At 54.1% G+C, this 23,875-nt stretch overlaps 2 protein-coding genes across 6 annotated transcripts in view; one reads left to right on the forward strand and one right to left on the reverse strand.

The window, feature by feature from the left end:
* Positions 1 to 1,635: 1,635 nt before the first annotated feature.
* NDUFB7 (NADH:ubiquinone oxidoreductase subunit B7) lies at positions 1,636 to 13,181 on the forward strand. 2 transcript variants are annotated; one of them, XM_030820594.1, is made up of 4 exons: positions 1,636 to 1,730; positions 2,178 to 2,206; positions 12,345 to 12,513; positions 12,994 to 13,181. In XM_030820594.1, exons 3-4 carry the CDS (start codon positions 12,347 to 12,349, stop codon positions 13,124 to 13,126), a joined length of 300 nt encoding a protein of 99 aa, XP_030676454.1. In that variant the 5' UTR covers positions 1,636 to 1,730; positions 2,178 to 2,206; positions 12,345 to 12,346; the 3' UTR covers positions 13,127 to 13,181. The 2 variants fall into 2 exon arrangements, with proteins under 2 accessions (XP_030676454.1, XP_030676453.1); XM_030820593.1 differs by lacking the exon at positions 2,178 to 2,206.
* Positions 13,182 to 13,275: 94 nt separating this feature from the next.
* TECR (trans-2,3-enoyl-CoA reductase) overlaps positions 13,276 to 23,875 on the reverse strand; it is a 36,697-nt gene continuing 26,097 nt past the window's right edge. For 2 of the 4 annotated variants that reach the window (XM_003275623.4, XM_030820597.1), the window contains exons 2-13: positions 16,666 to 16,716; positions 15,984 to 16,035; positions 15,539 to 15,583; positions 15,337 to 15,440; positions 15,143 to 15,258; positions 14,953 to 15,058; positions 14,391 to 14,463; positions 14,256 to 14,299; positions 14,127 to 14,184; positions 13,960 to 14,048; positions 13,593 to 13,638; positions 13,276 to 13,512 (exon numbers count right to left, since the gene is read on the reverse strand). In XM_003275623.4, the coding sequence (XP_003275671.1) occupies positions 13,385 to 13,512; positions 13,593 to 13,638; positions 13,960 to 14,048; positions 14,127 to 14,184; positions 14,256 to 14,299; positions 14,391 to 14,463; positions 14,953 to 15,058; positions 15,143 to 15,258; positions 15,337 to 15,440; positions 15,539 to 15,583; positions 15,984 to 16,035; positions 16,666 to 16,716 (912 nt within the window). In that variant the 3' untranslated portion in view covers positions 13,276 to 13,384. Of the gene's footprint in view, positions 13,513 to 13,592; positions 13,639 to 13,959; positions 14,185 to 14,255; positions 14,300 to 14,390; positions 14,464 to 14,952; positions 15,059 to 15,142; positions 15,259 to 15,336; positions 15,441 to 15,538; positions 15,584 to 15,983; positions 16,036 to 16,665; positions 16,717 to 23,875 lie in introns of all 4 variants that reach the window. The other 2 variants (XM_030820596.1, XM_030820595.1) reach the window with 1 other exon arrangement.

Below are 23,875 nucleotides of genomic sequence, written 5' to 3' on the forward strand. Positions count from 1 at the left end.
CAGAGACCTCTAAGCAACCTGGATTTGAGAGAAAGTTGGGAGATGGTATAATCACTCCAGTGTCCTCACTCCAGGGTAGTCCTTCCGCCCCAGCTGAACCTGCAGTTCATTGGTCCATCCACCTCCCTCCCACTGCCTCACATGCCTTGCTTTGCCCAAGATCAGCTTTGCAAACGCTAGCAACCTGCTGCCCTTCTCTCTTGCTTACTCTGGATAAACTCACCTCTTTCCCTTCCTTGGTGTCTATCCCCGTGCAACTGAACATGATGGGGTGGGGGAGATAAGAAAAAAACAGCTCTAAGCCAGGCAAAATGGCTCATGCCTATAATGCCAACGGTTTGGGAGGCCAAGGCAGGAGGATTGCTCGAGGCCAGAAGTTCAAGAACAGCCTGGGCAACATAGCAAGGCCCTGTCTCTACAATTTTTTATTTTTATTTTTTTAATTAGCTGGGTGTGGTGATGCATTCCTGCAGTCCCTGCTGACTGGTCTCCCGATTGGTACTCCGGTGGACTCTATATGCTGCCTGGCCTTTCTCTTACCTCCTGGATCCTTCACTCTCTCCCTCCCTCCTAGATCACTGTCCCCTGCCGTCTCTTTCCTCCTTTCCACCCCCTTTCAGCCAGTCACTTTGCTCACTGCAACATCTGCCTTCCTGGTTCAAGCGATTCTCCCGCCTCAGCCTCCAGAGTAGCTGGGATTACAGGTGCGCGCCACCACACCCAGCTCATTTTTGTATTTTTAGTAGAGACAGGGTTTTACCATGTTGGCCAGGCTGATCTCGAACTCCTGACCTCAAGTGATCCACCCGTCTCGGCCTCCCAAAGTGCTGGGATTACAGGCGTGAGCCACCGCGCCCGGCCCATATTTATTTATTTGTTTATAGAGATGGGCTCTCACTCTGTTGCTTAGGCTGGAGTGCAGTGGGGTGGTTATCACCCACTGCAGCCTCAAACTCCTGGGTTCAAGTGATCCTCCCGAGTAGCTCTGGCTACTCGGTGTGCACTACCATGCAAAGATAATTTTATTATTTTTTCTAGACATGGGATCTTTCTGTGCTCCCCAGGCTGGTCTCCCTAGTACTTAAGCACTGCCAGACACGCTGTGGTGCTCTGTCTTCTGTCTGTTCTGTGTCTCCCTCCGAGGGCAGAGACACTTGTGTGTTCTGTTGCCTGCTGTATCCCCACTACTAAGCACACAGTAGGCAGTCTAATGTCCTTGCCGCTAGCTGATTATAAGTTCGAGACAAAAGAGGGAGGAGTCTAGCATTGCCACCTGGAGCTCCAAGTGCAGATAGGGAACGGCCAGGGGCTGCAGGTGATACCCAGGCCTGGGGCTCAAGCGAGGTGTGGGGTGGAGGGACCACATCGGGCTCATCTACATATGGGGCAGCAGCAGAGAAAAAGGCTTTCAGGCCGGGCACAGTGGCTCACACCTGTAATCCCAGCACTTTGGGAGGCCAAGGTGGGTGGATCACCTGAGGTCAGGAGTTCAAGACCAGCCTGACTAACATGGCGAAACCCGGTCTCTACTAAAAATACAAAAATTAGCCGGGCATGGTGGCAGGTGCCTGTGGTTCCAGCTACTCAGGAAGCTGAGGCAGGAGAATCGCTTGAACCTGGGAGACAGAGGTTGCAGTGAGCTGAGATCTTGCCACTGCTCTCCAGCCTGGGTGACAGAGTGAGACTCCATCTCAAAAGAAAAGAAAAAGGCTCTCAGAACAAAGCATAAGGTAAGGCAGCCATAGAGATGGGAGGAAACCTGGGGAGGCGGGATGTGGGAGGAGCCACAGGAAAGAAGGAAGTGGGAGGCTGGGGTCCAGGGCTGTTGGGTGGGCCTGTGAGAGCCCGTGTCTGGGCAGCGAGGGGGTGGGGCAGAAGCCAGGGAATGGGACAAGGGGCAGGAGAGGAGGACCTGGGCCTCAGTGGGATGAGAGAATCGCAGCTGGGAAGCAGAGGGGAGAGAAGCCAGCCGAGGACGACTGCCATTGAGATGTGAATGTGTCTCGTCTCACTTGCGCAGATGGGAAGGAGTTGGGACCCAGAAAGATGTGGACGTCAGGAGGGCTAGGGAGGCTGGATCTGAGGGAGGCGGCGGGGAACAAGTGCAGGATCGCCAGGCACAGGCTCCGGGGTGAGTGTCCAAGATTCCTCACGCTCCCGTTGGCCTCCTCTTGAAGGTTGATTTGTCCGGAGTCGGGTTTGCTAGGTGAGTGGGGCACCGGGACCCAGATACTAGTCCAGCTGTCTTCTGAGCCCACGCTTAAGTACCTTACAGGTACTGTTAGCTCAGTGGATGCTCGGGTAACTTCCATGACCGGATGGTCAGTTCTGAGGCTCAGAGAGAGGCCACGCCGCCTGTAAGGACCAGCCCCACAGGGTCGGTGGGTCTGTCCCCGTGTGCGGCCACGAGAGAGTGTAGAAATAAGACAAGACAAAGAGATAAAAAGGCAGCTGGGCCCGGGGGACCACTACTACCAATGCGCGGAGACCGGTAGTGGCCCCGAATGTCTGGCTTCGCTGTTATTTATTGTATACAAAGCAAAAGGGGCAGGGTAAAGAATGAGTCTTCTCCAATGTTGGGTAAGGTCACGTGGGTCACGTGTCCACTGGACAGGGGGCCCTTCCCTGCCTGGCAGCCGAGGCAGAGAGAGAGAGAGGAGACAAAGAGAAAGACAGCTTACGCCATTATTTCTACATATCAGAGACTTTTAGTACTTTCACTAATTTACTACTGCTATTTAGAAAGCAGAATCAGGTGTACAGGATGGAACATGAAGGTGGACTAAGAGCGTGACCACTGAAGCACAGCATCACAGGGAGACGGTTAGGCCTCCGGATAACTGCGGGAAAGCCTGACTGGTGTCAGGCCCTCCACAAGAGGTGGAGGAGCAGAGTCTTCTCTAAACTCCCCCGGGGAAAAGGTGACTCCCTTTCCCGGTCTGCTAAGTAGCGGGTGTTGTTCCTTGACACCTTTTGCTACCGCTAGACCATGGTCCGCCTGGCAACGGGCATCTTCCCAGATGCTGGCGTCACCGCTAGACCAAGGAGCCCTTCTGGTGGCCCTGTCTGGGCATAACAGAAGGCTCGCACTCTTGTCTTCTGGTCACACCTCACTATGTCCCCTCAGCTCCTATCTCTGTATGGCCTGGTTTTTCCTAGGTTATGATTATAGAGCGAGGATTATTATAATATTGGAATAAAGAGCAATTGCTACAAACTAATGATTAATGATATTCATATATGATCATATCTAAGATCTGTATCTGGTATAACTATTACTGTTTTATATTTTATTATACTGGAACAGCTCGTGTCCTCGGTCTCGTCTCGGCGCCTGGGTGGCTTGCTGCCCACATCTCCCCCCCTTTTTATTAACTAGGATCACCATCGCCATCATTGCTTGTCATTGACTTCGGACTTGGTTTCGGACTCCTTGGAGGCATCTGCAGACTAAAAGGAGACAACATAAGCATACCAATATTAATAATGCCAGTGACAACAATGATCCTCTGAGGGGCTTGATCTATTTGAAGGGATTAAAATCAGATAATTGTTTAGTTATGCCTTCAAAAATGTCTGAGCCAGGAACAGTGGATAAATGGGCTTGTGAAGCCTCAAAAATTTGCTCTTTAAGTTGTGAAATATTCGAGGTTAAGTTATCATCCCAGGCTTTTAAATGTCTTGAGACCTTTTCCCAGCTATGTTGATCTTGATTATAAGCATAAGGCATTATGCAATAATCAGAAGTATTCCAGCCACACTGTAATTGCATACGGTGTTTCAAGTTCATAACTCTATCTCCCAGCCAGGTTACACTTTGGCGGAGATCATTAATTTGATTAGCTAATTTTTGATCAATTTGAGCCTGAGAATTCCAAAGTCTGGAGGAGTTTTTTCGCCATGCTTCGACATAGTGAGCGGTTTAACAGAATTGTGGATGGCAACTCCAGCAGTTGCCGCTGTTGCAGTAACCGCAATTAGTCCTGCAATGACTGCAATAAGAGTAAAAATAAATCTCTTTGTTCTTTTGAGGATACCTTTAAGAACTTCATTGACTATGTGAATAGAGGGGGAAGATTCCCATGGACGATGTAAAGAAACTGGTATCCATACCCCATCCATAGCCCTTACTAAGAGAATACTTGTAGTGGGATTAAAAGTTGCATCAATGCAAGTGAACAGCTTACAGTTATCACATTGTATAGTTTGTGCATTAGGAATAATAATTATATTTCCAACCAACAGCATGTAAGGGGGTTTGACACAGCTCCTGATGGGCATCACCCATTCAGGAATGAGGGTGACGTTGAATGTGGGTGTTTTGGTATTAGTGTGAAGGAGTTGATAGGTAGCGTTCCATATCCTTATTCCTGTCAGGGCTGCAGCTAATTTCCATAGTTCAGGATGTTCCGGGGTGACAAAGGGATGAATCATTTTTGGTCTAGGAGGAGCAATGCCTGCGTCCTTCCATTTAAATGGGTAAGGAGACACCCATTGTCTCAGCGTGTAAGACTGCCATCCATGCTCTATGTAATTTAAGGAATAAATAAACTCCGAGCATGAGGTATTTTTGCTGGAGCAATCTTCCCAATAATGCCCTTTTGGAGCCCAATCAATAACAATACCCGTGGCTAGAGTTTGAAGTACAACAGCCTTGGGAGCATTACAATCATCCCATAAAATTGAAGTCACTATAAAAGGCCCCTTTGTAGGTTTCTTTGGGCAGTCTGGCAGTCCTTTTGTTTTATTAGCTTTGGTAGTGAGAGGAGCTCTCCATGCCTCATGTGGGGTACGTTTGACAGTGAGAAGTTGAAAAGAATTAGTACTGAACACATTATGCAGTTGATAAGAATCATTTGTAAAGGACGGTACAGTCCACATCCAATTCTGGTACGAATAAGCTAAACAGCCAGGCGTCTTCCCAATGCACAGTGGTGGATATTTATAACCACTTGACAGATTTAAGTGCATGCCTTCTTCTTCCGGTTGAGCTGGAAACCGATCATTAGGGACCAGCATGAATGCACTATTATTAGTGTAAACTTCTACTGGGGAGTCCATCCGAGAGACAAACCGAATTAGGGGGAAAAGGAACGTATGCCCAATAAGTATAATTTTGAATTGCCCCAACCGGTGGTATACTTACCGCTGCACTGACTACCATAAAGGCAGCCAGAATTATATTACCGGTCGTTTTTGGAATGCCTTTTTCTTTTAAAAAATTTTCTGTTTGATGAGATAAAACCTTTATATGACCCCATGTTGGTGGAGTTGAACAAGCGATGTTGTAGGTCACACGGCGAGATTTTGCCTCAATGTGGAGGTTCTGAAGTGTATGTGTCACACGGTGAAAGTTGCTCTTTGGTTTCCGAGGGGTCTTTGCCTTTTGTTTCTGGGAGCGTTTCATCTTTGGAGTTATGGTGCAATTTTAATTGTCCGGAGGGAACCCACACGGGCTGTAGTCCTTTTCCTGGGGAAACACAAGCAAAACCCCTACCCCCAGTTATGACCGTGCCTGATTGCCATGTGTTAGTTTTTACGTCCTTCCACCATACCCGCATTCCTTTTTGTGGATCAAATTTATTTCCAGTGAAATGTTGTTCTGCGGCTGTGAAAGGTTGATTTCTTGTTACATTTAAGAAATTTAGTGTGAAAAGAGCCAGATTTAATTGGGCATGAGGAGTAGCAGCATCTCCCTTTGATTTAGTTGCTTGTTTTCGAAGTTGATCTTTGAGTGTTTTATTGGCTCGTTCAACTAAAGCCTATGCTTGAGAATTATAGGGGATGCCAGTTGTGTGAGTAATTGCCCAGGTCTGAGTAAACTGTTTGAAAGCAGCACTAGTGTAGCCGGGCCGTTACCAGTTTTTAGTTTCTCGGGACAGCCCATAACCGAGAAACAGGAAAGCATATGTCGTTTAACATGAGCTGTAATTTCTCCTGTTTGACAAGTGGCCCAAATAAAATGAGAAAAGGTATCAATAGTTACATGTATTACATGTATTACAAGTTTGCCAAAAGGAGGATAATGAGTCACATCCATTTGCCAGAGAGCATTCTGTGAAAGTCCTCTAGGGTTAACTCCTGAAGAAAGTGGCTGTAAAATTAACACTTGACATACTAGGACAGTGACGTACAATGGTTTTAGCTTGTTTCCACGTAAGGGGGAGCTTTTTTCGGAGTCCTGCAGCATTGACATGGGTTAAAGCATGAAAGTTTTCTGCATCTGTAAAAATGGGAGTAACTAATGTATCAGCTCTAGTATTTGCTCTCGAGAGGGTTCCGGGGAGGGGTGTGTGGGCCCGAATGTGAGTAATGTAGAAAGGAGAAGACCTTGCTCTGAGCACAGACTGAAACCTTTGAAAAAGAAAGAATAGGTTATCATCAGGCAGAAATTTCATTAAGGCAGTTTTAATGTTGCGAGCAACATGTACTACATATGCTGAATCAGAGACGATGTTAACTGGTTCAGGGAAATCTTCAAGGACAGCCATAACAGCAAGCAGCTCAGCTCGTTGTGCTGAAATAGCTCCTGTGCTAAGAACACGTTCTCTTGGTCCTGTATATGCTGCTCGGCCATTAGAGGAAGCATCAGTGAAAACAGTGACAGCTTCAGGTAATGGGGTGTTTCTAGTAATGTTAGGTAAAATCCAAGCAGTGAGTTTAAGGAAGTGAAATAATTTTACATTAAGATAGTGATTATCAATTATACCCGGGAAACCTGCCAAATGCACTTGCCAAGCGATGCAAGTAGCAGCAGCCTGTTGAACTTGTAATCAGGTGAGGGGAACAATGATTTTTTGGGGCTCTGTTCCCGAAAGACGAAAGAGACAAGAATGAGCCTGACCAATTAAGGTAGAAATTTGATCTAGATATATAGTTAGCGTCCGTAAAGAGTTGTGTGGAAGAAAGCACCATTCAATTAAATTATGTGCCTGAATAATGAGTCCTGTTGGAGAATGTTCAGTGGGAAAAATTAGTATTTCACAAGGTAAATGTGGATTCACTGTGGTAACCTGAGACTGTTGAATGCATTTTTCTATAAGTCGTAATTCAGAATCTGCCTCAGGAGTCAAAGACCTTTTACTGCGTAAATCAGGATTGCCCCGTAGTGTTGCAAAAAGATTAGACAGAGCATAAGTAGGAATGCCTAAGGAGGGACAAATCCAATTAATATCTCCAAGTAATTTTTGGAAATCATTTAGAGTTTTTAAGGAGTCTCTGGCCGGGCGCGGTGGCTCACGCTTGTAATCCCAGCACTTTGGGAGGCTGAGGCGGGCGGATCACAAGGTCAGGAGATCGAGACCACGGTGAAACCCCGTCTCTACTAAAAATACAAAAAATTAGCCGGGCGTGGTGGCGGGCGCCTGTAGTCCCAGCTACTTGGAGAGGCTGAGGCAGGAGAATGGTGTGAACCCGGGAGGCGGAGCTTGCAGTGAGCCGAGATTGCGCCACTGCACTCCAGCCTTGGTGACAGAGCAAGACTCCGTCTCAAAAAAAAAAAAAAAAGAGTCTCGTCTGAGTTGAACTTTTTGAGGCTTAATGACCTTGTCCTCTAGCTGCATTCCTAAATAGTAATAGGGGGATGAAGTCTGAATTTTTTCTGGGGCGATAACCAAGCCAGCTGCTGTGACTGCTTGTTGTAATGCAGAAAAACAAGATATCAATACAGAACGTGAAGGTGCTGCACAAAGAATATCATCTGTGTAATGAATAATATAGTAATATATATAAATTATATATATATAATAATATATAATTATCAGGAGATCGAGACCACAGTGAAACCCCGTCTCTACTAAAAAATACAAAAAATTAGCCGGTCGTGGTGGCGGGCGCCTGTAGTCCCAGCTACTCAGAGAGGCTGAGGCAGGAGAATGGCGTGAACCCGGGAGGTGGAGCTTGCAGTGAGCCGAGATTGCGCCACTGCACTCCAGCCTGGGCGACAGAGTGAGACTCCATCTCAAAAAAAAAAAAGAACCAAAATATGAAGTGCCTCCAGCTTATTTTTTGGAAGCAGCCACTGATCTACCCAGACAGGTTTTTGAGTTTTCCACGTCAAAGGGATGGGGTCTGGAGGCTTGATAGTGGCCGCTTCTAAAAAGAATAACCAAGTCCTGTAGAGTGTGCTTTAGGAGTAGGTATGATAGGCTCAGTGATGCCTTGTGCTGATTTGCCTAAACCCATACCTTGAACAAATCCCATGTTAGTCATCCTATCTTTACTCTGCTGGCTGTAATTGCCTTTAGGAAAAGTAATCTGAGCCCCCCCATTGATATAAAAAATCTCTTCCCCACAGATTAACAGGAATGGGCGTAATAAGGGGGCGAATAGTTCCAGTCTGTCCTTCAGGGCCTGTGCAATGTAAAATTGTGGAGCTTTCATATACCTCTGAAGCCTGACCGACACCCACTAATGCTGTGGCGGCATGCTCCTTTGGCCAGTGTCGGGGCCATTGATGTAAAGCTATAATAGAAACATCAGCACCTGTATCAGTCATTCCCTCAATCTTTTTTCCCTGAATATGCACGGAGCACACAGGACGAGTGTCAGAAATTTTGCTGGCCCAGTAGGCTGCTTTACCTTGATAATCTGTGCTACCAAAAACCTCCTTTTCTTGTACTAGAACTGGATCCCAAAGGAATGTAAGGAAGTATCAGGAGTTGAGCAATGCAGTCCCCTGCTGCTGCATTCCAAGGGACTGCAGAGCTAATGACAATATGAATTTCACCTGAATAGTCAGAATCAATTACACCAGTATGTACTTGAACACCTTTTAAATTTAAACTTGAATGTCCTAGTAGCAAACCTACACTGCCAGCCGGCAAGGGACCAAAAACACCTGTAGGAATAGCAATAGGTGGCTCTCCAGGCAACAAAGAAATATCTCTGGTACAACAGAGATCTACTGCTGCTGAGCCTATGGTGCGGGGGACAAGCATTATACTGAGATTCTTGCTGGGGCTGAGCCATTAGATCCTGTGGGACAAATTGCTGAAGTGGGAATTGGGGTGGAGGTTGAATGGAATGAACTGGGAAGGCTCCCCTCTGGCTGGACGCCCGGGGCTGAGAGTTGAGGAATGCCCCATTGTTTAAAGGGGCCTGCGGCCGGCCCCTCATCCCATTTCCCTGATGTTTAGAAAGTCGTAAAGGGTTGCCATTGATATCAAATTTGGAATGGCATTGAGATGCCCAGTGAAAGCCCTTTCGGCATCATGGGCATACAGTAGAAGGTGGGGTGTCCTGCTGCTGAAAAGTTTTTTATTGTTGTTGGTGATGTAAGGGACGGCAACCTGCACGCCGAGGGCAATTTCTTTTTGCATGTCCCTTCTGGCCGCATATGAAGCATTGGCCAGAGAATTGTCCAGGCATTCGAATAGAGGCCATAGCTTGTGCCATAATCATTGCTGTATGCAGAGTTCCTCCCAGCCCTTTACAGGCTTTAATGTAGGAGGTGAGTACATCACCACCCGGTGGAATTTTGCCTTTGACGGGGCGAATAGCCGCCTGACAATCTGGATTTGCTTGTTCATAAGCCATAAGTTCTACAACAAGTCTTTGGCCGTGGCTATCAGGAATTGCCTTTTCTGCTGCGTCTTGAAGACGAGCAATAAAGTCTGGGTAGGGCTCATGTTGTCCCTGGCTGACGGCTGTGAAAGATGGGCATACTTTACCATCATCTTGAATTTCGTCCCAAGCATCTAAGCAACATTTTCGCAGTTGTTCAATAACCTCATCATTTAGTATAGTTTGGTGTCGGATTGCAGCCCATTGACCCATTCCCAGTAACTGGTCAGCAGTAACGTTAACAGGAGGATTAGAGCCCTGATTAAGACGAATGCGTTCCTGGACAGCATCAACCCACCAAGTCCTGAACTGTAAATGCTGAGATTTAGATAAGACTGACTTTGCTAAAAGTTCCCAATCATAGGGTACCAAACGTTTATCTTCTGCTAAGGCTTTTAATGTGGAACGGACAAAAGGAGAGTTGGTGCCATATTGTTTCACTGATTCCTTAAAATCTTTAAGGAATTTAAAAGAAAAACTTTCCCAAGTAGCAGGGCGTAGCTGGACCTGGCCTGGACATATGGGGTCAGGCTGAACTACCGCCTGAACAGCGGGAATGCCAGGTATCGGCTGTGCCCCAGAAGCAGGCAATTGTGGAGCCTGATTATTTCCCTGAGCAGCCTGATTTTCGGGCTGAGGGGCTTGATTATCAGCCTCTTGATCTTGTTGAGCTGCGGGGTCAGCCGCCTGCTGGGCAGGATTAACAACAGGCTGTGGGTGGTTTTGCACTGTTGGGGTGGCAGGTACTGGAGGTTGTAAAATTACAGGAAATTGCCAGGCTGCGGGATCCCCGTATTCCCTTGCCTGAATTATAGCCCTCATAAGCGGAGTGTCATTTTCAGGGATGTATGTAATTTGTTGCTTATGAGCGGCAATAGTAGTATTAGCAACAGCAGTTGCGACGGGACCAGGAGCAGGAAAAGGTGTAGAATTTTGAATAGAAGGAGAGTTGAGAAACTTAGAGCCAGATTGAGACCAGATTACCTGCTGAGCAGGTCTTTCATGGGCCTGAAAACCAGGCTGCCACGGCAACTGCAGACCAGGCCTCAAGGGAGCCTGTGACTCTAGCTGAGTCTGATTTGTAGGAAAGGAACCAGGCTTCAAGGGAGCCTGTGACTCTACCCGAGTCCGAGTATTTAGTACTGGCTTGTCCCATGGTGTCCCCGGAATACTCTGAGTGCTCTAGCTTACCACCAAGCTTATCGACCGCAGTCCTCAGGAATCTCTTGTTGAACCTCCGCTGAATCCCACACTCAGAGTGCAACTTCACACAGCGAGGGAGAGCCCCCACGTCGGAGCACCAGATGTAGGGACCAGCCCCACAGGGTCGGTGGGTCTCTCCCCGTGTGCGGCGACGAGAGAGTGTAGAAATAAAGACACAAGACAAAGAGATAAAAGAAAAGGCAGCTGGGCCCAGGGGACCACTACTACCAATGCACGGAGACTGGTAGTGGCCCCAGATGTCTGGCTTCGCTGTTATTTATTGGATACAAAGCAAAAGGGGCAGGGTAAAGAATGTGAGTCTTCTCCAATGATAGGTAAGGTCACGTGGGTCACGTGTCCACTGGACAGGGGACCCTTCCCTGCCTGGCAGCCGAGGCAGAGAGAGAGAGAAGACAGACAAAGACAGCTTACGCCATTTCTACGTATCAGAGACTTTTAGTACTTTCACTAATTTACTACTGCTATTTAGAAAGCAGAATCAGGTGTACAGGATGGAACACGAAGGTGGACTAAGAGCGTGACCACTGAAGCACAGCATCACAGGGAGACAGGCCTCCGGATAACTGCGGGAAAGCCTGACTGGTGTCAGGCCCTCCACAAGAGGTGGAGGAGCAGAGTCTTCTCTAAACTGCCCCGGGGAAAAGGTGACTCCCTTTCCCGGTCTGCTAAGTAGCGGGTGTTGTTCCTTGACACCTTTTGCTACCGCTAGACCATGGTCCGCCTGGCAATGGGCATCTTGCCAGATGCTGGCGTCACCGCTAGACCAAGGAGCCCTTCTGGTGGCCCTGTCTGGGCATAACAGAAGGCTCGCACTCTTGTCTTCTGGTCACACCTCACTATGTCCCCTCAGCTCCTATCTCTGTATGGCCTGGTTTTTTCTAGGTTATGATTATAGAGCGAGGATTATTATAATATTGGAATAAAGAGCAATTGCTACAAACTAATGATTAATGATATTCATATATAATCATATCTAAGATCTGTATCTGGTATAACTATTACTGTTTTATATTTTATTATACTGGAACAGCTCGTGTCCTCGGTCTCTTGCCTCGGCGCCTGGGTGGCTTGCCGCCCACAGCCGCCGGCCAGTGCAGAGCTGGGACTCAGGCGGGTTGCAGACAAGAAAGGCTGGGCGTGCTGCCTCGAGCTCCAGGTGCAGGTGGAGGGGCTGAGGGGTACTCTGGGAGAAGGTGGATTCTGAGCTCGGGCTCTGGAGAGCGGGGCTGTAGAGAGTTGGGGACGGGCATCCCTGTGGGAGGGGAGGCAGGGATCCAGCATGGGATGTTGAGGTGCCTCAGGGTGAGGGGGAGCCACCTTCTCCTGTCTGGGCCTTGGTGTCTGGAGTTGCCTTTGTGCAAATTAGAAAAGGAGGCCCCTTCAGGACAGTGCATCTGTCAAAGGCATCTGCCATCCACTGCCATCTGCCACCTGGATGTGAATGGGGGACACGCCGAGCCGTGGCTTCCTGATGCCGTGTGCCTTGGTCCCCTGGGGATCCCTGGAATTGGGTTGGGGGGCCTCCAGCCTGTTTGAGCCCCGCCCACTCCCTGCAGAGATGGTGGCCACGCAGCAGGAGATGATGGACGCGCAGCTGAGGCTCCAGCTGCGGGACTACTGCGCCCACTACCTCATCCGGCTGCTCAAGTGCAAGCGCGACAGCTTCCCCAACATCCTGGCCTGCAAGCAGGAGCGGCACGACTGGGACTACTGCGAGCACCGCGAGTGAGCACTCCCACACCGGCCCACCCACACCCCCGGCCCGCAACACCCCATACCCCCAGCCTTCCACACCCCCGGCCCGCCCGAGCCCCACCCCCAATACCCACAGCCTGCACCCCACCCAGGCCCTGGCCCCTGGCAGGATGTGGCTCCAGAGGCCAGGGACCTGAACTGCACTGAGGTTTCTAGCCGGGCCCCACCTTAGTCCCAGAGAGGGCTCTCTAGGGGCCTGTTGGATGGGGACAGGGCAGGTGGCTGAAGCCACCTAGGGGAGTGGCCAAGCCCAGGTTCCAGTGGGAAGCCCTGCCACCTGCTTGGGCAGACCCCAGACCCAAGCCACAGGCACTGGGACATGTCTTCTTCAGAGGCCTCCCCCACAGTGCTCTGGGACAGCCCCTCCACTTCCCAGGGCTAGCTTCCCAGGGCTTGGGGGGCGTGTCCCGGCCAGGGACCCTGACAGCCCCTCTCGTGCTTTTCCCCCAGCTATGTGATGCGCATGAAGGAGTTTGAGCGGGAGCGGAGGCTGCTTCAGCGGAAGAAGCGGCGGGAGAAGAAGGCGGCAGAGTTGGCCAAAGGCCAGGGACCCGGGGAAGTGGACCCCAAGGTGGCCCTGTAGGGGGTGCACCCCCCACCCTATGGACCAGTCAAATAAAAGCCTTCAGGCCCCTCAACCAGAGTCCCCTCTTACTGCTCCGCCGCGAGGGTGAGAGAGCGAAGGGCAGTGTGGTGGTCCCCAACCCTGGAAAGAAACACACAGAGCCCGAGTCCGACTGGGGCAAGCAGGCTTTATTCCGGGTGCTGGAGAGCTGTGGGCCCCACTCCTCCCCCAGAATGCCACCGGGGTGAGGGGCTGAGCCCCAGCATGGGTGAGCGCTCAGAGCAGGAAGGGGATGATGGGCATGCGCAGGGGCGGGTAGTCCCGGAACTCCTTCAGGTAGCTGCGGTGCTTGCCCTTGGCCCAGATGGTCATCTGGGTGAAGCCCACCAGGGAGAACAGGGCCACTGCAGGAAAGAACGGGCGTCAGGGAGGGGCTGCCGGCCCGGAGGGGCAGGGCCCCGCCGAGGGAAGGCTGCAGGCTCACCTGGGAGACACTGTGTCATGATCGCGAAACCGATCCAGGACCCCACCTGTGGGCAGGGGCGCAGAGTGAGTGTGGGCAGGGCTGGGCAAGGCCCGCTGTTCCGCCAGCCTCGCACCCCGTGTATGTCCTGGACTCAGCCAGCCACCTCCCGCCGCCCCTGCTTTCTGAGTCAGGGATGGGAACCCAATTCCAGCGAAGGCGGGACGGCTCCCGGCCCCCACAGCAGAGGCGCCACGGTCTCCACCTCCCAATGCTCCCGTTGCAAGTGGCAAAAGCAGCTGCCCAGCCAGACGCCCCCTCCCAGGGACTGGTCCCTCCACATGGGACCCCAAGTCCCAGGACAGAGAGGGGTAAGGCAGCCCCTCACCTCGTAGGTGTAGTTGGGGCAGGACACCAGCAGGAAGAGCCACGTGAAGGGGTTCTTGGTGGGGTATGGGATCTTCCGGGTCTTGGACCCTGGCAAGCAGGACAGAAGGAGAAAGTCAGACCCCCTCACCCAGCTCATCTGTCCCCCTGCCCCCAGCAGGCACTCACCAGCGGGCCGCAGGTCCCGCAGGGCCATGTGGATGGAGAAGTTGCCGAGCTGGCAGATCTGTCGGAGAAGCAGGATCAGCCTAGGGCCGCCCAGACTCCCCCACCCGTCCCCACACCCAGCCTCCTTACCACAAAGATGGCGAGCGCCAGTTTCACCTGCTGAGCTCCGTAGGCTGAAGAGGAAGCAGGGAGGGAAGGCCCATGAGGGGAGGACCCGCTAGGTGGGGACCGTGGGGGAGGGAAGGACGGTCTGAGGCCACTTACTAGGGGGTGTGTAGAGAGGGTGGTTGATGTAATAGGCCATCCACGCGGCGAAGCCCCAGTAGTAGGTGCAGTTCTGAAAGGGAGCGGGGCAGGGATGGGACCTGGGCCAGCGCCGGACAGGGCAGATTCTGCCCATGTCCCATCGCGAGGGTCCTGGGAGCATGGTGGGAAAGGACAGGAGGGGTCTTGGGGCGGGGCTGGGGAGGATAGGCGGGGCAAAGTGGTGAGGCTAGGGCAAGGCTCTGTGAGGGCGTGGTAGACAGGAGGGGCCTAGGGGCGAAACTGAGACGGGGCTCTGCAGGGGCGGGGCTGGGGGGATAGGCGGGGCCTAGGGGTGAGACAGGGGTGGATAGGCAGGCCTAGGGGCCTGGCGGGGGCGGGGCTGGGGGGACGGGCGGGCCTAGAGGCTCTGTGGGGGCGGGGCTGGGGAGGTTAGCGGGGGCCTAGGGGTAGGGCTCTGCTGGGGCATAGTGGAAGACAGAAAGGGCCTTGGGGTGGGGCTCGGTGGGGGTGGGGTGGGGAAGAAAGGCGGGGCTTAGGGGTGAGGCGGGGGCGGGCTCACCTTAAAGATGTTGCGCAAAGGCATGGTGCCATGGGAGAAGCGGTGCACGAAGAGCGTCTCCAGCAGGCGCTTGACGTAGTGGAATGAGTGACAGATGCAGGCGAGGCTGGTCAGGGGGAGCGGGCTCAGCTGGGGCTGGTCCGGCAGGTCTTCTGCCTTCCCCTACCCTCCTCCCGCCTGCCCCACTTACTGCACCACTGTGTGCCGACTGGACGTGAAGTCATATTTGTGGCCATAGATGAAGGGCACTCGGAAGTAGAAGAGCAGGTAGATGAAAAGGGGCCCCGCGTACTCTGTTAGGAAGACCTGAGGGTAGAGGGGGGCAAGATGAGTCACCCAATGTGGCTGACGGGAAAAGAGGCCGTGGGTAGGGTCAGGACTCACCGTCACCCAGCTGATCTGGGCCCCCAGGTCCCGGAAGTAGAGTGTGGCCGTGGTGCCCACGGGCAGCTTCTGCAGAACATCCTCATCCTTCAGGGACTTGCCCTCTGCAGAGAGGCGGGCCAGGGCTCAGGGGCTGCCCGGGCCTTCTCCCACTGCCACCCAGGAGCCCAGGGAGCGGGCCGAAGTGGACAGCTGTACTCACTGGGGTCCAGGCGGAGGGACTGGCGGGCGGGGTACCACTGCGGATCTGCGGAGAACAGGGCGGTCACAGCCCACAGCCTGGCACGGCTCAGCCGGTCCGCTGCCCAGCCGCTGTGCCAGCTTCTCAGGGTTCCCAGGGTGCAGGGACCCCAGGACTCCACAGCTCCTCCCAACCGGGGGCAAAGCGTCAGGCTTGTGCAGTTCTAGGACACAGGCCGGAAGAGCGCGGGCAGAAGCAGGATCTTGTCCTTCCCAGAGCCTAGCAAGGGCGTTCCTGCAGAGTGCCACGTGGGGGCGCCTGCCCCAGTCACGCCTCAGAAGCCTGGGCCACAACGGGGCATCTCTGCAGGACCCTGGGAGAGGGGTGCAGGATGGGATCCCTCCCACCCTAAGGTCCCCCTGGTCAGAGGGGTTGCAGGGGCAGTGTGGCCGGGCCTAGGACTCACGGGTCTTGGTGAAAAGGTTCTTGATCTCCGCAATGGTGGCGTGGGGCTCCACCTGGGGGAAGCACAGGCGCAGGGACGTCAGCTCTGCGGGGAGCCCAGACCCAGGATGGGGAGGTACTGAAGGGGACAGCAGGCTGGGGGTTGGGCTGCAGCTATGGGAAGGGGAAAGGGCTGGGGTCCAGGCCTCTGCCTGCAGTCAGGGAAGGACCAGCGAGGGCCCTGCCAGTGCAGTGACAGCAAGGGTCTGGGGCTCCACTTTTACCCTCAGCCAGCAGGCCCCCAGCCCGGCTAGTGTCGGATTAAGCATGGGAAGGCGAGCCTGCTTCTCTGCCCCTCCTCTCCACTCCTCACCCATGACTCCCCTGGGAGCAAAGGCCCTCTGTCCTCCCCAGGGACAGCCCAAGCCCCTTCCCCCAGGCCTGGCCTCAGCAGGGGCAAGGCTCACTCCTCCACCGCCCTCCCAGGACCAAAATCCCCACAGGGTCCACTGAGACTCCTGTGCCTCCATTTCCCCGCCACACCCAGGGGACGTGGCTATCCACCCTACCCCAAGTGAGGGCATACCCCTCCATAGGGCAGGGGGTGGGGCACAAAGGGCCCCACTGGACAGCTCCTGGGCTGGAAGGAGGGGGGTCCCGAGCCCAGTGCCCTTGGCCCAGTGCAGCCCACGCCCCAGTCCTACCTTGTCCAAGAAACACAGCTTCTCCCTCGTCTTTGCATCCAGAATCTCCACCTCGAAGAAGAGAACAGCCTTTTTAGGTTTCTTGGCCACCTTTGGGGGTGCGGGCCTGGGGAGCCCATTGAGGCCAGGGAGGAGGCCTGGGGTGGCCTCCCGGGCCACCAAGCTCAAGTTCATGTCCATGCCGCCTGCCACCAGTCCTGCCGCTCGGCTCTGCCCACGGTGGCCAGCAGCCCCAGCTGCCGGCCCTCAGCCCCCACCACCGACCTCCCCACGCGAAGCAGCCCTGGGACGGGCAAGTGCGATCAAATTCTGCCGCGGTGCTGGAAAGGAGCCCGTGCCGGCCCTGGCACTGCCGGCTTCTGTGCCAGATGTAACCCGAGTGGCAACCACAGCCACAGCCCAGCTAAATATAAAACCACCCCAGACTACGCCCCCCAGGAGCCATGCCACAGACCTTCTCTGAGGGGGGCTTGGGAGTCGCCCCTGGGAGCCAGGCTGCCCTGAAAGCAGCATTTGAGTGGTCACAGCCCCTCAACGGCACCAGCACAGGGAAAGCCCCAGGGGCAGGCATGATGACACCTCCCAGCCCCCGCCCTGCACAGAGCCAGTGGCTGGAGGAGAGTGAGAGGCCAGCGGGCCGTGCAGGCCCCGGCTCGCAGCTCAGGCCTAGGGAGTTCACTGGGCTTGGAGAAATCCCAGCCATTTTGAGAATCCGAGAGACAGATCATCCATTTCCCCTTCTGAGCTGTAAGAGACACTTTGGATTATTTTCCTTGTGCATTTGTGTCAGGGAGGTGACAGATTCTGGAGTTATGGGTGCAGAGAGCCTCTCTCGAAGTGTGGAAAGGATCGGGGTGCGTGGAAGTTTTAGGCAAGCGCCTCCAGCTTGGGCTGATGAGGCCTCCCCAACCTTCCTCCCCACCCACTTCTCACCTTGTAGCCACCTGTGGGGCAGGCTTTCCACTGAGTCAGCCCAAACACCGCACCCCGACCCAGGACCTGCACCCCACTAAAGCCCGGCGTTTCCTGCATCCAAGAGCCAGGCCTGTGCCAGCCCCTGAGGGAGGAGTCTGGCCCAGCCCTCCCTGAGCCCCCAGGCCAGTGATGAACGATGGGGGTGCAGAGGGGCAGGGCTGGAGGGAGCCAGCCCCCGGGGATCTGACCCACCCTATGCAGGGGTCAGTGCAATCCTATTATACAGGGGTCGTGGCAAGCAGGCAGGCCTGATCCCAAGTCAGCCACCAGCCAGCAATTCTTAGGGGACCCTTCCTACCCACAGAACCCCCAGCGGGGGCCCCCAGAGGGTGCCTGAGGAAAAGGAGCAGGACACAACACTCAGAAACAAACCTCTGGGCCGGGGCCATCCCAGGGCAGACGCACCCACCCAGAGCCCAGGGAGACCAGGCCACGGCAGCTAGGGCCCACCCTGAAGGAGAGGGCACCACGGTCAAGCCAGAGAAGCTGGGCACCCCTCCTGCACACTCCCAGCGACAGTAGGAAACAAGGGGGCTTGGTGGCCTGCACTCGGGAACCGTAACCAGTCCTGCCTTGTAGTCCCTGGGGGACCCCAGGCATGTCACCTCTCTCTAGGCCTCAGAAGGGGGCAGGTAGGAAGCGGACTACCTCCTAGGACTGTGAGGGTCCCCTGAGACAATGCATGGGGTACACTAGGTGACCCCTGACAGATGGGTGCACCCCATGGGATGGGAGGCATTGTTGCCCGTGGGTTTGGTTCAGATCCTCACTCCCCTGCTGGCCTGGCAGTCACCACAGCATGGGGGCCTATTTCCCCAGCTGTGACACACTCGCCCCCACTTCCTGGACCGGAGGGTGGGAATGGGCCCAGCAGCCAGGAAATCCTGGCCCATAGGGCCTCCTGAGTCCCTGCTGTCAACTCCAGGCACTGCCTGGCCATGTGGCCTCTAGGGGAAGGTTACTGAACTCCTCCGAGCCACAGCGATAACAAGGCCAAAGAACTGGCACATGGAGGGGCCAGAAAAAAGAGCTCGGTCACACCATGCAGGACGTTGGGCCCCACCAAGGGGATTTGTGGGATAGGGACAGAGGACACAGGGCGGGATGCACGGGAAAGGGTTAGCATAGCAGGGCCCTGGGCGGGCACGGGGCCTGCCCTGTGGCTGTAGGTATATTAATAGTTCCTGGGCCCCAGGCAGGCACTGCCCACATGCTTCCAAGCCCGTGTGGCCTGCAGGAAGGCAGCCCAGCCACAGGGAGAGAAGGCCTCCGAGTTCCTGCTGAACCACTCAACAGCTTAAAATACAACCAGCCCCTCTCCCTGTCCAGCCAGCTGCTAGTGGGAGGGGTGAAATCCTACCCTGCTCCCCCCAACCTGGGCACCGAACCAGGGCCCAAGAGGGAGAGTACGGCCATCGGGGTCCCGGCTAGCTGCTGGGAGAGGACGCCGGGCTGCAGCAGGAGGGGGTGGCCGAGAGAGGGGCCACGCTCACAGCTGCAGCAGTGGTGCCCAGGCCAGAATGAGGCCCAAGGAGAGGAGACGCCCGAACCTGCAAGGAGGTAAGCACGGGCTGCAAGGTGGCGCCTAGGGGCCCCTGGGGACAAGAATGCCCAAGGCTAGGGCCACCTGGGCAGGATGAGTCCTCAGTGGGACGGGCGCCCGTCTCCCATTTCCTGCCCCAAATCCCCAGCGCATCGGCCATCTCCTCCTAGAGAGAGGACTGAAGGGCTCTGGTGGGAGTGTGAGATCTCTCCGTACTATTTTTGCAATTCCCTGTGTCTCTATAATTTTTTTTTTTTTTTTTTTGAGACAGAGTCTCACTCTGTTGCCCAGGTTGGAGTGCAGTGGCACGATCTCGACTCACTGCAACCTCCACCTCCCGGGTTCAAACGATTCTCCTACCTCAGCCTCCCGAGTAGCTGGGATTACAGGCACATGCCACCACATCCAGCTAATTTTTTGTATTTTAGGAGAGATGGGGTTTCACCACGTTGCCCAGGCTGGTCTCGAACTCCTGAGCTCAGGCAATCTGCCCACCTGGGCCTCCCAAAGTGCTAGGATTATAGGCGTGAGCCACCTGGCCCAGCCTATAATTATTTCTAAGTAAGAAAGTTAAATAAGATATTCCAGGTGAGGTAAAAGAAATGTTATGCTAGGTGAAACAAGCCAGACACAAAGGGTCCCATATCTATGCGAAATGCCCAGAGCAGACAGACAGAAAGCAAACTGGAGGGGCCAGGGGCTGGGCGGGGGGAATGGGGAGTGGCTGCTTGGGTACCCGGTCTCCTTTCAGAGTGAGGAAAATGTTCTGCAACGAGACAGAGGTGGAGGCTGCACAATGATGTGCATGCACTCAATGCCACTGTTCACTTTTAAACGGTTAGTTTCATGTTACGTGAATTTCACCTCAATAAATTATTGTTTAAAAGGGTGAGGGGTAACAAACAGGCCCCAAATATCCATCAAAATAAAAACAGTCAGGTGGGAGGAGCAGGAGAGGTTCCCAACCCCCCAGAGGGAGGGCCTAATGTGAGACCTCATCGAGGGCTCCGCGCCCCACACCCCACTGCCACCCCAACCTCTGCTCTGTGCCTGCCACACACACACACACACACACACACACACGCCTGCCCAGGCCTGAGGTCAGCAAGGGGCGGGGGCTCCCAGGGGAAGCCCAGGGCTGCAGAGGGTACAGGCAGCTGCTGAACAGATCCAGGCAGGGGGTCGTGAGAACAGACTGGGAGGCAGCAGGCTCTGGCCCTATCTCCAGGAGAAGCGGTGAGGCAGGGAGGAGAGGCAGGACCTCCTGAGGAAGCCCACGGAGCCACTCGGAGGGGCTGGGAGAGGCTGAGATGCTCTGGGCGGATGAAGGGATACCTGTGGGAGGGGGGCTACTGGTGTCAGCGAGGTCCCAGCAATGGCCACAGGCAAGGGATGTGACCCCATAGCCTCAGGCACGATGGGCAGGGAGAGGGCAGGAACGGGCAGACAGGCAGGCATGCGCTCTGGCCTGGGGCAGAGGCTGGTGGCTCTGCCGGCCTGTGGCTCTGTGATGACAGTTCCACTAGCCTGAGAGGAATTCTCACCAGGAGGCCCAAGATTCCTGGGCCCAGCCAACAGCAACTCGTGGCAGCATGAGGTCAGGGCAGGGCCAAGAGCCAGGACACAGGGTGCAGCGCGAAGCCCACCCTGCAAGAGGGAGCAGGGGCAAGGTTTGTGCCTCCCAAGCCCGGAGGGGAGTGCCGCAAGCAACAGAGCCCCTCTTCACTGACTTTGTGATCATGAAGATATTACTAATGGGGGCAGGAGGAGTGAAAAGGGGGGCTCTTGTTGTCTAAGCACTTGTCACAGCTCCTGGGAATGCACCCGCCTGGTGGGTGAACAACCCAGAGAAGCAGACCCGCCCATTTCCTGGCTGTGTGGCCCTGGGCAAGTTACCCAACCTCTCTGAACCTCCATTTCCTCATGGCAAAGTGGGCTGTCCCCACCTGCCATCTGACAGGGTTACCCTAATCATCCCCAGTTTAGGATAAATCTTATGATGACCAGGCACGGTGGCTCATGCCTGCAATCCTAGCACTTTGGGAGGCCAAGGTGGGCAGGTTACCTGAGGTCAGGAGTTCAAGACCATCCTGGACAACATGGCGAAACCCCGTCTCTAGTAAAGATACAAAAATTAGCCAGGCGTGGTGGTGCATGCCTGTAATCCCAGCTACTCAGGAGGCTGTGGCAGAAGAATTGCTTGAACCCAGGAGGAGGAGGTTGCAGTGAGCTGATATTGCACCACTGCACTCCAGCCTGGGAGACAGAGCAAGACTCCATCTCAAAATTTAAAAAAAGAATAAATATGATTAGGCGGGGCACTGTGGCTCACACCTGTAATCCCAGCACTTTGGGAGGCCAAGGCAGGCAGATCACCTGAGGCCAGGAATTCGAGACCAGCCTGCCCAATATGGTGAAACCCCATCTCTAATAAAAATACAAAAATTAGCCAGGCATGGTGGTGTGTGCCTGTAATCCAAGCTACTCAGGAGGGTGAGTCAGGAGAATTGCTTGAACTTGGGATGGTGGAGGTTGCAGTGAGCTGAGATCATGCCATTGTACTCCAGCCTGGGCAACAGAGCAAGACCCTGTCTCAAAATAAATAAATAAATAAATACGATTAGACCAACACTAGCAGAACAGCCATGCCAGGTGCACAAGGGGGCCAAACCCTGGCAGGATCCACAGGCCCCTTCTCCTGGGACACTGACCATGCTCTTGAAGGGGCCCATCCACAGGAAGCCAGGGCCAGAGAGCTGATGCAGTGACGCCTTGCCCAGCTGGTCACAGTGAACCCAAACCCTAACAATAGCGAGATACTTTCGGTGCAGAGGCCGAGCTGACCTGTCACCACAGGGATGACTAGTTGCAAGCGGCGGAGGCTGCGACGCTCCCCACTGCCCCCTTGTGGCCGCACAGCCTCACTCCCGCCTGCTGGAAGGGCTCCCGCAGCAGCCGGCTCAGGCACAGTCCCAAAGCGGATGTCAGGGAGGGAGACAGCTCTGGTGCAGAATGGGACCTTAACCCTGGCCCTGCCACCAGCCAAGAGAGCTCAGGGAGCCTGCATTCATTTATCCATTCATTCATTCCTGCCTCCCTCCATCCCACACCCCAGGCACTGTTCCAGCTCCCAGGACATGGCAGTGAAAAAAACCAAGCCAGCCTCTGGGGTTCATGGGACCGGAATTCTAGCCTGTGCATGCTGGGGAAGCAGGGGGTGGGGCAGATAGGCATAGCATGTTTTGTCACCAAGAGTTGTGAACAAAACTAGAAGGTTGGGGGGGAGGTCAGATTTTTTTTTTTTTTTTTTTGAGACAGACTCCAGCTGTCGCCCAGGCTGGAGTGCAGTGACGTGATCTTGGCTCACTGCAACCTCCAAGAGGATGGCCATTTTAGAGTGGTCAGGGAAGGCCTTTCTGAGAAAGGGGCGTGTGAACAAAGGCCAGTAGAGAGTGGGGGAACCAGTGCAGTCCAGGCAGAAGGAACAGTAAGTGCCAAGGCCCTGAGGCTGGACCATACCTAGCGTGGCTGAGCAGGAAGGAGTCCTGTGTGGCCTGAGCAGAGTTGAGTCAGGGAGAGAGTGGGAGGAGGTGAGGGCAGAAAGGTGATGTGGCCATCTGTGCCACGGCTTTGTGGGCCATGGGGAGGACGTTAGCTTTTACTGTGAGTGAAGTGGTGGCCATAGAGGGTTCTTGAGTAGAGGAGGGATGAAACTTGCCTCAGGGTCAAGACTTGGCTTCCCCAGCTTTACCTGCTTGCCACTGCTGGGTGGAACAGACTGGAGGAGTGAGGGCAGGAGCTGGGAGCAAAGAGGGAACTGCAGAGAGGTGAAAAGTGGGCTGGGCGCAGTGGCTCACGCCTGGAATCCCAGCACTTTGGGAGGCTGAGACAGGACAATCACTTAAGCCCAGGAGTTCAAGACCAGCTTGGGCAAAATAGCAAGGCTCTGCCTCTACAAAAAGTGTTTATAAAAATTAGCTGGGTCCAGGCACAGTGGCTCACACCTGTAATCCCAGCACTTTGGGAGGCTGAGGTGGGCAGATCACCTGAGGCCAGGAGTTCAAGACCAGTCTGGCCAACATGGTAAAACCCCATGTAAAAACACAAAAATTAGCCGGGTATGGTGGCACACACCTGTAATCCCAGCCACTTGGGAGGATGAGGCACAAGAATCACTTAAACCCAGGAGACGGAGGTTGTAGTGAGCCGAGACTGCGCCACTGCACTCCAGCCTGGGCAACAGAGTGAGATTCTGTCTAAAAAAAAAAAAAAGAATAAATAAAAATACAAAAAAATTCGTTGGGCATGGCGGTGGGCACCTGTAATCCCAGCTACTCAGGAGGCTGAGGCAGGAGAATCGCTTGAACCCGGGAGGCAGAAGTTGCAGTGAGCCGAGATTGCAGCACTGCACTCCAGCCTGGGCCACAGAGCAAGACTCCATCTCAAAAAACAAAAATAAAAAATTAGCCAGGTGTGGTGACTTGCACCTACAGTCCCACCTACTCCTCAGGGGCTGAGACAGGAGGATCGCTTAAGCCTAGGAGTTCCAGGCTGCAGTGAGCCATGATTGATTGCACTACGGCACTCCAGCCTGGGTGACAAAGCAAGATCCTGTCTCAAAAAAAAAAAAAAAAAAAAAAAACCAGGGCCAGGCGCAGCGGCTCACGCCTGTAATCCCAGCACTTTGGGAGG

The sequence above is a fragment of the Nomascus leucogenys genome, chromosome 10, assembly GCF_006542625.1.
Source record: "Nomascus leucogenys isolate Asia chromosome 10, Asia_NLE_v1, whole genome shotgun sequence".
NCBI classification, from domain to species: Eukaryota; Metazoa; Chordata; class Mammalia; order Primates; family Hylobatidae; genus Nomascus; species Nomascus leucogenys.

Bases quoted from the DNA above. Each gene is read 5' to 3' on its own strand.
- NDUFB7 (XM_030820594.1), top strand. From the start codon at position 12,347: ATGGTGGCCACGCAGCAGGAGATGATGGACGCGCAGCTGAGGCTCCAG. The intron at 12,514-12,993 runs GTGAGCACTCCC...CTTTTCCCCCAG, and splicing joins GACTACTGCGAGCACCGCGA to CTATGTGATGCGCATGAAGG.